The sequence below is a fragment of the Poecilia formosa genome, unplaced genomic scaffold (genome assembly GCF_000485575.1).
Source record: "Poecilia formosa unplaced genomic scaffold, Poecilia_formosa-5.1.2 Scaffold0, whole genome shotgun sequence".
Lineage (NCBI taxonomy): Eukaryota > Metazoa > Chordata > Actinopteri > Cyprinodontiformes > Poeciliidae > Poecilia > Poecilia formosa.
In genome coordinates, this window is record NW_006799939.1 from 2,844,496 (window position 1) to 2,858,104 (window position 13,609).

Below are 13,609 nucleotides of genomic sequence, written 5' to 3' on the forward strand. Positions count from 1 at the left end.
AGGGTTTTTAAAAAGCAACAGAGGAAGTGTGGATGGAAGGAAAAGATTTATGCATCAGAAGACATAAATCAGAACACAGGAGGCAGACATGTTTCCCACTCATTTTCACTTTTTTTGTCATTTCCAAACAATCTGGTTGATTTTTGCCCATATAAAATCTACTTTCTTATACGCAAAGAATGTTAAATTGTTGGTTAAAGACTTACCAACAAATTACTTGCTGTGAAAAGAAGTGACTTCTCCTTAGATGATATATTATATACTCAATGTTCATGTGAAAGACCAAAGAGGCCCACTGTTCTGTAGCTCAGGAGAAAAAACAAATTATCTTATCAGGAACAGAGAACGTGGAAGACAGTTAACTCTCTTGTCAGATGAAGAGAATTTTAATTGTGTTACAAAACCACAGGTAAAAGTATTAACTCGTGTTAGGTGAATACCACTGCAGGCTTTTATTTGTAAATCAAATAAAAAAACAGGGGTCATTTTGATTTTACTTCCACAAGAGCGATTTAAAATCCGCTGTGGGGCGCCATCGTGTGGCGGAATTTGAAAACTAAATACACCGGCGCCCAAGCGGGCCTTGTTTCCCTCTAACTCTTGTTCCTAGTGGTGCAGATTTAACGGCGACACCACACGGCTGTACAAGGTTGGTGCGGAGAATTTACGTAATTATTATTTGGGTGGCCTCGGTTTTCCTCTGTACCCTTTGTTTGACTGTGTAGTGACATTGTGGATAATTTCTATGCGATTCTTTTTTGCTACATTCAAATTTTAAAAGTATTTATCGGTTCACTTCTCTCTCATCACTTGTGTGAATGCCTTCACCTATTGCCAAGTTACAACCACAAACCTCAGTGTTCTGTCTTTTGTGTGAAAGGTGAAACACAAATCTCTGTGATACCCATTAATTTAAAGGAGAGTAAAAACGGCATTTTTAGCATTTTTCAGAATTAAAAATGCAAACATTACCGTACATTAGCATCAGTTTCTCTGAGTAAGCCACCATAACCTATGTACACTACATTTTAAAACGACAATATAAAACCCAAATAAAAATCTAATTGCTCATATCACCTGTTTCAACTTGATGTTTTTGTGAAAGTGATGCTGCAGGTAAACGACTTTTTCTCCCTCTTCAGTCATCAGCAGCATCATGGTCCTCTGTGCCCTGAACAGACAGCTCCTGAGGAGCAGCAGCAGCTGTTGTGTTTTCATGGCCAGGTAATGAAGTAAACCAGCTCAGCTGTTCACCTTCTTAACCCGTAATTTGTACAGAAAATCCATTCTCCCCCGGGGAGGAAAAAGCTACAATTCAGCGATTTTCATAGCCATCTCATGCCTACCACTCAAACTAACACGCACTCCTGTCCTTGTTGGTTTGTTGTCAATGAATGTAGCTTTGAAGCGTGTTTCTGGCGGGACAAGTGAGGGTTTAAATGGCGCCTCTCTGTCCCCGCAGGCTGCAGACATCGAGCCGCCGCCGCCGCTGCCTTTACTCCAGCACCCATGGCTTCAACCAGGAGGAGACCAGACAGAAGCTGCGGGCCTTCCCTGGAGGCTCCGTCGACCTGCTGAAGCAGGACTCCGGCGTCGCTGTGCTGACCATCAACAACCCCGCTCGCATGAACGCCTTCTCCGGTACCATCACTTAAATGTTGGGTGGAAATCGTTTAATCTATCAGTTATTCTATCGATTAATCAGGTAAAAAAGGCACATTCTGCTTAACTTATCAATACAGTGTAGGGTTGATGTGTTGATTTTTTTTTATTACTTGATAATAATTGGAGAGCAAAAGGTGCTTAATAGGAGATTGCTATAATTATTTTTTTTACATAATTGAACCAGATGAAGCTATAATTATGCCACTTGAGGAGTGAGAAGTTGTATTTATTATATGCAAAATGTACATAATTAATTAGTGCTCTGAATTTTCAGAAAATGGCAATTTTTTTAGTCCAATTAACAATTAATCGATTGCTAAATTAAATGACAGTCATTTCAATAATCCATTTTTTTTTCAGCCCTAGTTTAGTGTGCTGTTTCAAGTCGTAGTCTTTACGGTCCAGTCTGATGTTTTGGGTTTTGTTCCTCCTGCCAGGCAGCATGATGGTGGACCTGGAGGAGAAGGTGAGCCAGCTGGAAAGCTGGACTGAAGGCAAAGGCCTCGTCGTTCGGGGCGCTGCCGAGACATTCTGCTCCGGGTCCGACCTCAACGCAGTCCGAGCAATATCCAGCCCCCAGGTACCTCTGACCGGCTGCTTTGTTTTGGCCATCTGGACACATCTGAATGAGTCCCTTCTTCCCTCATAGGACGGGATGAAAATGTGCATGTTCATGCAGGACGCTCTCACAAGACTACTCAGGTAAACGCTCAAGTTTTGCAAACTGCAAATGAAGCAATAAACATCTTTTATTTTATTTTACTGTTTATTTGACTCAAAACAATTACAATATTTAAGAGTGGGCATAGTCCGGGTTCATCTTTAGCCGATTCTTAAGCTTCGAAGGAAATATTTTCAGAGTTGCAGAGCAAATGCATGTTTTACTACCTTACAAATCACCACAGATTTGGCCCATTTTCATCAAGGTTTAAGTTAAATGCTAAATGCTACTATTCAGTGATGCATGGTGGTGGCAGCGTCATGCCGTGGGGATTCCTTCAAGGCGCTGTTTCTCATGTGTGCTGACAGAGTAGTGTTCTCATTGCAGGCTGCCCCTGGTCTCTGTTGCTCTGGTGGAGGGCAGAGCCTTGGGAGGAGGCGCAGAACTCACCACCGCCTGCGATTTTAGGTAAAGAGCTTCCACTTTTGGTTTGTTTCAAATATATCAAAGAAAACACTTTTTCATTTAGAAATGAATAAATAGGGCACAATAGCATTCCAACATATATATTCATTATATTTTACATGTACGTCTCCATACACATTTCTTCTGTTGCTTTTTTTTTTTGTCACACTGAAATGTTTCAGATCATCAGACATGTTTGAATATTATTCAAAGATAACCCAAGACAAAATTTAGTCCAGTTTTTAAGAGATTATTTTATCTGGTAAGGGGGAAAAAGCTGTCCATATTAAGCTGACCGAAAGTGAAAGAAGTAGGGCCAATGTTGTTTTGTGTCATCCTCAGCACTTGGCAAAATGTAAAGTTTCAGTTGTTGACTGTGTGTTTATGACTTTGTGTTTTTGTTTTTATGATGTTTTGAACTCCCTTGTTGCTGGAATGTGCTACACAAATAAACTTGATTGACTGGTATATGATTTCTACATAAAAAATAATTTATTTATGCCCATGCATGAGGAGGATTGACAGCACTAAGACCCTCCCCCTGGGTCTGAGTGGTCGTTTGTGACTGATATTTTTGCAGATGGCAGAGAGACACAAATTTCACAGGTGATCTGTTTTCTATAATAATGTCACAACATAATGATAGTTTTAACAAATATGTAAAACAATAAACATTTTTTATAAGTGACATACTGCAGCTTTAATAAATTTCATCATTGATTGAAAACTTGATTTTTATTTTACTCTGCAAGAATAAAATCTGAGTATTGATCTGAAATATTTCAATATGACAAAATAAGTAAAAACAGAAGAAATATGTTTTTTGTTGTTGTTTTTTCATGAAAATGTATCCTAAATATAACAATCTTCCTCACAGATTAATGGCACCAGGCAGCGTGATCCAGTTTGTCCACAAACACATCGGTCTGGTTCCAGGCTGGGGCGGCGCTGCGCGACTCGTCCGCATCGTTGGAAGCCAGAATGCTCTCAAGTTGCTTGGCGGCGCCGTGAAAGTGGACCCTGAACGCGGCCTTTACGTCGGACTGGCAGACGGAGTCCTGGAGGCCGACGGGGACGCCCCAAGTGCCGGCACCCCCCTGCAGCAGGCCGAAGACTGGCTCCGCCGCTACACTGAAGGACCAGTCCCTGTGATCCAGGCGGTGAAAAAAGTAGTGCTGGCAGGAAGAGAACTCCCCCTGCTGGAGGCTCTGCAGACGGAGAAGGAGGTGTTTGGGACGGTGTGGGGCGCTCCGGCTAATTTGCGAGCCTTGGCCAGCAAGTCCAAGCACAAATAACTTGGCCCCAGCGTCCTGAGATTTGTCCAGATTAGCAAAGATCAGCGTGTGCTGCTTCTGGGTCGGATTCAGTGAGATGAGGCTGATTGGTGTTTGATGTTTCCAAACTTTTGGTTCACTGAAACCATTTTAAATCTGCAGTATGTAACTTTTACAAAAAAAAGTAAATATTTTTTATATATTCGTTGAAACTGTCACCATGTTATGAAGGTATAGTATGAGACAGATAATCTGTGAAAAAAATCGAGCGCTGTCCTTGTCCCATTGCGATCTTCAAACAACCAATCAGAGCGTGGAGGCGGGTCTTAGTGCTGTCAATCATAGCCATGTGTGAGCATATTGCGAATGCTAAGGCTAGTTAGCATGACCAACCGATGACAGCGGATAAAGTGTTTTCCTGTAATGGTAAGTTGTTTCTCCACCATTCATGTTTAAATGGATAATATAGAATGGGAGTTTAATTTTTTTTTTTTTTTTGTGAAAATCTGTTTGCGTATGCCAGTTGCAAGATATTCTGAGTGACAAACATCATCAATGTCTGCATATCATTCCTCCTACATTAGACCAGAGCAACCTTTTAACTCACAGGGTTTGGATTGTGCTCCGAGCATCATCAGATTTCTGCAACGAGCCAAAGTGAAATCCCAGAGACGTGGTGTGTGTATGAATAATTTTCATTCGCGGATCTATCCAAGCAGTGCTCAAAAACCACAGATGTGCTCAAACTGCAGCAGCAGGACGGACCCCTGGCGGCCGGCAGACCCTTATCTCGTGCTGCCGTTCCAGAGGTCGCGTTTCCTGGCGGAGGTCCCAGAGAGAGCGTTCAAAATGCGCCGTGAGCAGAATACCAAACGCCTACAAGGTGAACAGAAAGCCCTGGTGAATAGCAGCCCACCATGGAAGTATCCTCCCAGAAAAGCTGAACAATGTGGCAATGATGAACTTAAACTATATGAACGCATCAAGAGACTTTTCAGTGTCACGCATAAAATGAATCACTCTTATTAAAAAAAAAAAAATTAAATTTTATTGTATTGCATAATATAAGGGGGCTATTTTGTGATTTATGGATTTATAGAAATGCTATACATTTGTGCCAACAATCAGAATCTTCACACTTCAACCAAAACTGCATGATTGTTGGGGCTCATTAGTAATTAGTTAACTAATTAGTAATCAGGCTCCTTGTTTTTTAATGTTCTATTTAAAGAAATGGAAACGAAACATGAACTCTTAACTACTGAAGAAGCTTAACTTCTACGAGGATCAGAATATCAGCCGATTATTAGTCTCCATCAAGAGGAAATCAATTAGGGATGGGAATCGTAATAAAAAAAATTCATAAAGAATTTGGACAATAAATTCTAAATGTTGGATAACCCCAAAAACTTAATTATTTTTGTACCGTTTACTGTTTCATGAGTACTTCACACTTTACGTAACTGTTGTCCTGAAAAAGCCTGTTTAGAAATGTCTTTGTAAGAGCAGCATTTGGGTATGTGGGCCTATTATTTCTGTCAGGCAGTCAAGGATGTACAGTTACCTTAAAAAAATGTTTCGGGTCGTTTTTCCTTATAATGCCACAAAATCAACTTTTAAGTCCATAACCGCCCAACCTGCCCACCTCTACGATCAACTTCTCTGGAGTCTAAAGGCTTTGAGCTGATTTAGTCCTGAGGGAAAAGTTTGGATTTAATTCATTTAAAGCTGGAAGACAGTAAAGGATCCCAGAAGGCTCTTGGTTCTGACTCAGTTTGCTGGTTCTGCATATTAAATTTGGATCCAAGTTGCTAAAGGTATAACTAGTAAGCTTGCTGAAGGATCAGACTGGTTGATTTCCATCTTTTATAATTACAAGACAAGTTTGCTTTACGGTTTAACGCATTAATCTCCATTTAAAGCTTTGAATACCATTACATAATTTCAAAAGTTTACCGAGCCCTAAACTAGACCAATTAGCTGTTTTTTGTCAGACGAGTGAAATATCAGATCCTGTTATCTCTGCAATAAAATACATTTCATTACATCAGTAAGATAAATACTTGAATGACCACAAATGTTTTTAGCATGATGGAATGATGAAAAAAGTTTATTCTTAAATTACAAACCATGTAACAAAAGTCTGAAGCCAAAACAGTTACACAAACTTTATTCTCCAGAATGGAAAGTCAAAAAAAAGATGATTTAATAGAAAAATAACATCACTTGAAATTTCTCCAGGATGGACAGAAACTAGAGCTTGTTTTTGTTCTTTTATGTCCTCTGACATACATTTAACCGCCATAAGAAATGGAGATAATTAAAACCCATCAGCTCTCCAAATCCTCTCAACCAGACAGTAGTGTTCAAATAAAACTTTTCAAATAAACGACAAATCACAAAACTTTGGGCACACTTGAGAATTGATCAGTCAGGGATCTTGGGGACAGTAACAGAGCTGCTTTAAAGTAAAAAATAAAATAAAATAAAACACACACAAAAAAACAAACACCAATATTTCACATTAAAATGCCAATTCCTTAAGGCTGGGCACCAATAAAACAAATAATCACAACTTCTAATGCTTACATTCATTTCAAATAGACATCAATCTTTACGATAAGTTTGGGTTTCAATGAACTAATCTGAAATAAAAATAAATCGCAAGGCAGCCACACATTTACCTGCCTCCTAAATCTGCATTGTTAAATATTAAGCAAGTAATTTAAACATCAAAGTAGCTTTAGAAGCATGATGGGAGTTTGTTTTTTTAGTTTTCTATCTGTGTCTGTAGATAAAACCAGACGAGGTTTCTCCTTAAAGGAACATTAGCTCAGTTAACTGTTGAATTATCGGCCCAGAGAAAGCAGCTGACTGGGTTAGAAACTAGGATCAAGTTGATTGAATTCAGTGCAATGGAGGTCGAGTCAGGTGACATTTCTGCGTCAGCCAAACGGTTAGATGATCCCAAAGCAGTCATTTATGAAGATGACCGCTCTCTGACTCGGCCTCACAGAAGCCTTCAGGGTTCTGGATTGTAGATGAAAACCAGGCTTAGATTTGGGCAAAACGGGTTTGTGAGTAAAGTTCACAGTGTAGCTTCAACGTTTTTTGAAACCTAAACAGAATACAATCTATAGGCATCAAATTAAAGTAACGCAGACAACTGACAGGAAGTCTTTAACCTCTCATGATGATGATGTGTTAAATATAAACTTGTAAGATCATTTACATCCCAACCACGTCGTCTCTGTCTCAGTTTGAGGGCATGAGCGGCTGACTGGTGGCGTTGAGAAAACAAATCCAAACCAATAGACAGAAAATGCTAGAAAAGAACCGCGGAGCTGTTTGTGTGTGAGCGTGACATGCCTCACTTCTTCCACCTCAGATCTGCATCTGAGCAAACTGCAGCATAAATTAAATGGAGTGGATTCACACCTCAGTCACTGTACACTGGCCGTCTGGCATCCTGGACCTCCCACTGCTGTGGGAAGACGGAGCGGGAGATGCCGACGCGGCGCGGGGGGGCACCCTGTCCTCCGGGGGTGGTCTCCGTCTGCGCGGCCAGTCCTCCCAAGGCTCCGCGTGGTCGCCGTCTCCCCCCTCTTCTTCTTCTTCTTCCTCCTCCTCCTCTTCGTCGTCGCTCCAGTCTCCGGAGGCGGACTCCTCCACGGAGGTGTGAGGGTCTGAGGACCTGGAGGGGGACGTGTCTTCCTGCTCGTCATCCTGTCCCTCCCCCTCCCCGCCCTCTGACCGGTCGTGAGGCGGGGCTGACCTGGGACTGATCTGCAGCTGGGAGAGAGAGTCCTCCACCGTGGGGCTGGTACCGGGCCCCGGTTGGGCCCCAAGAGACGGGGGGGACTGGGCGGCAGCGGAGGGGGCCGGAGCGGCGGTGAGGACGCCGGCAGCCTGCGGCAGAGCGCCTGCCGTCGTGGTGTCAGCACCATCTGCAGAGTTCTCCCGACCCGCCGAGCTCAGCGCCCCGGCGACGGCGTCAGCGTCCAACCGCAGCCCGGCCACGCCCTTCTTGGGAATGTCGATAACGTCTCTTTTCATCTTGCGCCGGCGGCCGTGCTCGTTGCGCCGGTACTGCACCATGTTCTCCAGGTCGGCGACGTACAGGAAGCCGGCGATCAGCATCTCGGCCGTCTTCTTCCCCTTGGAGAAGGCGTCCTCCAGCTCCCGGCTCGTCCTCTCGTCGTACTGCCACCAGCCGTTGCGGCCCTCGTAGTACCAGGCGTGGTCGCTCGTCGCCCCGCTGCGGCCGCCCGCCGACGCCTTCAGCTCCTCCGGAGAGAGGAGCGTGGGCCTTTCCAGGAAGTCGTCCGGCACTTCCTGCCTGCAGAGGGCGCAGCGTTTGCTCTGCCAGGAAGCGCCCTTGACGCACAGGAAGCAGAAGACATGATGGCACGGCAACTGGACGGGGTGGACGCAGCTCTGCAGACAGATGGCGCACTCCGGCACGGACAGGGCGGGGGAAGAGCCGTTTGAGTCGGAGCAGGACGATTCGGTGCCGCTTCCGCTACCGCCGCCTCCGCCGCCACTGCCCTTCTTGCTGGATGGGAGCGAGCTCACGGAGTGGTCCACCTCGCCACAGCTAGCCATCCTTATCGAGCGCTGCAGAACAGGAGACGATTAAGTTCCCCACCAGAAACCAGATGTTTACATACACTGCCACAGCTGCATTTCCATTGACAGTAAAATTGCGCCAATTGAAATGATAAAAAATGTATTTGCTAAATCTAAACATGGCAATTTCAATAAAATGTTTTTGCACTACAAATGGTTGATTTTTTTTTTCCTGTATCACAATTGTTGTATTTCGAAAAGCTACAAAAGAAACACTTTTCTCTCTTCACACGAGTCATGATCACCAACAAGATTGATAATTGATAATGACAAGTTTAATAACTTATCATGCAAACAAACTTCTGCCACAACCTACTATCACTACGGGGACAGTGTGCTCAAGGTAATCTCCAATGCCGGTTCTTCACGACAATTTTTTTTGCCTGTAGGTCAAAAAGTTAGAACCATGGTCTAGTCTGACTAAAGTACTTTCTTCCACACGTTTGCCAAATCTCCAACATGGCTTGTGGCAACTTGCACGTCTTATGATCGTAAGACATAAGATGTACAAAGACCGAATTTGTGCACTGTACAACTAGTTGGGCTCTGAAGGAAATTTGCTTCATAAAATCTTTTTTTTGAAGTATCAGGGTATCATATTCCTAGTTATATGTATAAAAAAACAAAAACAAAAGAAGAAATCCATGTCATTTTCTATGTACTCCACAATTTCATACTACACTCCATTGACCTAGCACAAAAATAAATGTAGTGTTTGTTGTGATGTAACACGAGGATTATGGTAACATGTGCCTCGCTTTTGCACACATGATTTTTAACACTTACCTAAAGTTGTCAATGCAGATGAATCATCGGGAGAGCTTCTGAACCTTCAAACCACCCACTGGAGAAACAAAATAAATGAAAAACAAAACAGTCAGATGAAACTTGAACAAACTAGAACGTGATATCAAGCTACTTATTGTGTGTGTGTGTGTGTGTGTGTGTGTGTTTTTTTTGTCTTTTACCCTACGAGGTAAAGAGGTGGATTCTTATTCTTGCATTTACAATGAAAAACTTAAAGTTCACGTTAACACATTAAACTGTGTGTAACATGAGAAGGTACTGTAGGGGAACAAAGGGATGCTCTGTTTACAGGCGACAATAAGGGAACTGTGCCGCTTTTTGCTAACTTAATCTCAGCTGTCCTTATGACGGGGCATGTGATTGAAATAATAACGGAGTTTGTTTTAACATATACATTTAACACTATATTGCGGGCAATTTGAAAAGAAAGGGTGTTTAGCTAACAAATAACAGCTGCGCAACACCGTGTCATGGTTCTGTTTAACCCTGAGAAGTTTAAACAGAGGTCACAATGTAGGGTTCAAGAGCGGTAAAACCCTTCATTTCAGTAAAACCTGCTGTAGCTAGCCAAAGCTATCTGGGCTAAGTGGTCAGCCTCCAGTAAATAGACGGATCTCATTTGACGGCGCTACCTTCTTCCAGCAGGACGATATAAACAGGAGAGGGGAAAACACAAGACACCACAACGATTAACTACCCACCATATCTTTAAATTTCTTTCTACTGGGCTTCTTCACGGTCGAAACTCGTCGTATCAGAGCCGTACGAAACGCAAGTACATCGACTTCCAATGTTAACTGGCTTTGTTTTCCTCTCAAAGAGAAGCTGAGATAAACGACACAACGTAGCCGAGCGACCTTACGTCACTGGACGTCCAATTCATATGGTCCAATCACACGAGACGATGCATGAAAACAAAGGGTTCTTTTTTTTTTAAAGGAAATACTAAAATAAAAAAATCTTGATTTTTTTTTATAACAAATTAATGGAAAATAAAGCAAAAATAAATAGAATACATTTACTAAAAACAAACAAAAATAACTCGGAATAATAAAACAAATAGGTAAGATTGAATTACTCTGGGTTCTGTGAGAATTAACAAACTAGGTATTCTAACAAAACAGGTTCTAAATACAGGAAACAGGAAAGACCATCAACAGTGGAATCAAAAATGGACTAGAGTGCAAAGGAGACAGCATTCATATCAATTACAGAGAGACATGACCTGTTGAAGTTGGGGAAAATCACTAGACTTGCTTCGGGTAAGAATGCTGAGATTTTTTTCATGCAGGTGAAGCTTCATTTTTTTTTCTTAGCTATAGAAAACATGAAAGACGCATAGAAAGTATCAAGTTATTCAAAGATAACTCTCATTAACATGAAAACTCTTGACAGACCTGCAGAGAATCACTCTTCTAAAAGAATGGCAAAAAGAAAAGCATTTGACTTGTGGTGGGGTCACAGCAGACATGTGGAAGAAGGTGTTCTGATCAAATGTGAACACTAAACCTTTTGACCAAGATGCAATGTGCTGCAGAAAAGTAATGCACTCTAAGCACACCATCCTTACTGTGAAACATGGAAGTGGCAGCAACATGCTGTGTTGTACTTCAGGAGGAACAGGGATGCTGGTCAGAGTTGATGGGAGGATGGATGGAATCAATTAAAAGGGCAATACTAGAGGGAAACCTGTTTAAAGCTTCAAACATTTAACATTTTGTATCTATTTGTTAAAGAGCTACAAATGTCCAGTTAGTTTTTAGCACAGATATAAGACTTTACAAAATCGTGCAACAATGAAGATGAAGAAGGGCTTGCATTTACTGATAGTTCTTGGAAGCACAGTAACAAAACAAACTTATTTTTTTACAACCTTGCTATAAATAAAACTTCTGCTCATTTCTTAGTCATTAAGAACATGAAAAACCACTGAAAAATGTAAGACATAGTTTCACATACAGTGGATATACATAAAAGGTTGGACACAGGCATGCTTGAAATGAAGTAATGCATGGATGTGAAATAATAAGAAAGGGATACATGGCTTCAAACATATTCTTGTCAATACTGTAAAAGAGCTTAAACTCTATCAATATTGGACAAAGAGCACATGTGAATGTCATTTGTCAAGTCTTGCCACATATTCTCAATTGGATTTAGGTCTGGGCTTTGGCTAGCTTATGCTAACCCATGAGCATACCTTAATCTAAACCATGTTTATGTTCTTTATTTGTGTCTTACAGTGAACCTCCCATTCATCTTCCTGGTAACTCTGACCAGCTTCCCCATCCTCGCTAAAGAACAGTCTGCTCAGAGCATGATGCTGCTATGGTCAGTGTGTTCAGGGTGATGTTTAACATTAGTATTTCCTTCACACACAATGCGGGACATTGTGTGTGAAATTAAAAAGTTTCAAATTTGGTCTTCCAGAACAGCCAAACAAGATACATTAACTGTTCAATTTCTGTGGCAAAGTGAAAACTATTCTTTTTTGCTCCTAATGAAAGTACATTGGTTGAACTGAATCCTAACTAGGGATATCAAATTATAATATGCATGCTAGCTGCAATTTTCAGATTTTAACATGCAATTTTGTTTTACAAAGCAATTCATGCATTAATTTGTATTAAGCTCAAACATAAATCTCAATAAATGATAGCCTATTGAAGAATATGGTTGCAAAGTGACAAAATTCTTTGTTATTATTATATATCAAATCATTTTGTACCTTATTGACATCATTTTTGGAAAGTAACATGTTATAAATTCTTTTGCAGGGCACTGTGTGAGCGATCTGATCCACACTCCCAAACAGTAGATGGCAGTAGTGCGCCATTAATGTCGACGCCGACCGCCGCTCAACAACAACGAGAAGAAGAAACCGGAGTGTTCCTGTTCGCTCGTTGCTAGAGGACGTTGGTGTCACAGAGGAGAGCGGCTCGTCGACTATTCTTATTTTCCCCAAACTAACCTCAAAGAAGAACCGAAAGTAAGATGTTTTCCCGTGCAGTGAGACCCACCGTCGGCCTGGCTCGGAGCCTGTCCACCTCCTCGCAGAACCACGCCAAGGTGGCGGTGCTGGGCGCTTCTGGCGGCATAGGCCAGCCGCTCTCACTGCTGCTGAAGAACAGCCCCTTGGTGAGCCAGCTCTCCCTTTACGATATTGCCCACACGCCCGGGGTGGCCGCTGACCTCAGCCACATCGAGACCAGGGCCCAGGTGAGCGGCTACATAGGCCCCGACCAGCTGGGCGCCGCTCTGAAGGGCTGCGAAGTGGTGGTTATCCCCGCCGGCGTGCCGAGGAAACCCGGTATGACCCGAGACGACTTGTTCAACACCAACGCCACCATCGTAGCTAACCTGGCGGACGCTTGCGCACGCAACTGCCCCGAGGCCATGATCTGCATCATTGCCAACCCCGTGAACTCCACCATACCCATTACGTCGGAGGTGATGAAGAAGCACGGCGTGTATAACCCCAACAGGGTGTTCGGGGTCACCACCTTGGACATTGTCAGAGCCAACACGTTTGTGGCGGAGCTCAAAGGCTTGGACCCGGCTCGGGTCAACGTCCCGGTGATTGGCGGTCACGCTGGGAAGACCATTATCCCCCTGATCTCCCAGTGCACCCCTAAGGTCGAGTTTCCTTCCGACCAGCTCACCGCCCTGACCGAGAGGATCCAGGAGGCCGGTACGGAGGTGGTGAAAGCCAAGGCGGGGGCGGGGTCCGCCACCCTGTCCATGGCGTACGCAGGTGCCCGCTTCACCTTTTCCGTCCTGGACGCCATGAACGGGAAGGAGGGCGTGGTCGAGTGCGCCTTCGTCAGATCTGAGGAGACGGAGTGCAAGTACTTCTCCACGCCGCTGCTGCTCGGCAAGAATGGCATCGAGAAGAACCTGGGGCTGGGCAAGCTGTCTGCGTTTGAGGAGAAGCTGGTGGCCGACGCCATGGGGGAGCTGAAGGCTTCCATCAAGAAGGGCGAGGACTTTGTGGCCAAGATGAAGTAATCAGGAGTCGGTTGAGTCAAGAAAACCAGCTGTGATGGATAATTTGTTCGTCTTACAAGGCATCAGACTAACTAAAGATCCATCAGTGTTTCCTCTCTTT

General features: G+C 43.2%; 3 protein-coding genes across 4 annotated transcripts; 2 read left to right on the forward strand and 1 right to left on the reverse strand.

The window, feature by feature from the left end:
* The first annotated feature begins 558 nt into the window (after positions 1-558).
* echdc1 (enoyl CoA hydratase domain containing 1) lies at positions 559-5,104 on the forward strand. Of its 2 annotated transcripts, none has more exons than XM_007548931.2 (7): positions 559-649; positions 1,143-1,224; positions 1,463-1,641; positions 2,103-2,245; positions 2,315-2,367; positions 2,714-2,794; positions 3,669-5,104. In XM_007548931.2, exons 2-7 carry the CDS (start codon positions 1,157-1,159, stop codon positions 4,084-4,086), a joined length of 942 nt encoding a protein of 313 aa, XP_007548993.1. In that variant the 5' UTR covers positions 559-649; positions 1,143-1,156; the 3' UTR covers positions 4,087-5,104. The 2 variants fall into 2 exon arrangements, with proteins under 2 accessions (XP_007548993.1, XP_016527336.1); XM_016671850.1 differs by lacking the exon at positions 559-649 and adding an exon at positions 662-814.
* A 1,041-nt stretch (positions 5,105-6,145) lies between these two features.
* On the reverse strand, positions 6,146-10,366 carry LOC103136488 (E3 ubiquitin-protein ligase rnf146-like). The gene is made up of 3 exons (XM_016671639.1): positions 10,203-10,366; positions 9,481-9,538; positions 6,146-8,682 (listed from the first exon to the last, which is right to left on the reverse strand). Exon 3 carries the CDS (start codon positions 8,668-8,670, stop codon positions 7,498-7,500), a length of 1,173 nt encoding a protein of 390 aa, XP_016527125.1. The 5' UTR covers positions 8,671-8,682; positions 9,481-9,538; positions 10,203-10,366; the 3' UTR covers positions 6,146-7,497.
* Positions 10,367-12,392: 2,026 nt separating this feature from the next.
* LOC103136570 (malate dehydrogenase, mitochondrial) lies at positions 12,393-13,606 on the forward strand. The gene has a single exon (XM_007549917.2). It carries the CDS (start codon positions 12,496-12,498, stop codon positions 13,507-13,509), a length of 1,014 nt encoding a protein of 337 aa, XP_007549979.1. The 5' UTR covers positions 12,393-12,495; the 3' UTR covers positions 13,510-13,606.
* The last annotated feature ends 3 nt before the right edge of the window (positions 13,607-13,609 follow it).

What these genes read in the sequence shown, in the direction of transcription:
- echdc1 (XM_007548931.2), top strand. Translation starts at nt 1,157, where the DNA reads ATGGTCCTCTGTGCCCTGAACAGACAGCTCCTGAGGAGCAGCAGCAGC. An exon ending in TCGCATGAACGCCTTCTCCG is followed by an intron (nt 1,642 to 2,102) that starts GTACCATCACTT and finishes TCCTCCTGCCAG; the next exon opens with GCAGCATGATGGTGGACCTG. An exon ending in GAGCAATATCCAGCCCCCAG is followed by an intron (nt 2,246 to 2,314) that starts GTACCTCTGACC and finishes CTTCCCTCATAG; the next exon opens with GACGGGATGAAAATGTGCAT.
- LOC103136488 (XM_016671639.1), bottom strand. Translation starts at nt 8,670, where the DNA reads ATGGCTAGCTGTGGCGAGGTGGACCACTCCGTGAGCTCGCTCCCATCC.
- LOC103136570 (XM_007549917.2), top strand. Translation starts at nt 12,496, where the DNA reads ATGTTTTCCCGTGCAGTGAGACCCACCGTCGGCCTGGCTCGGAGCCTG.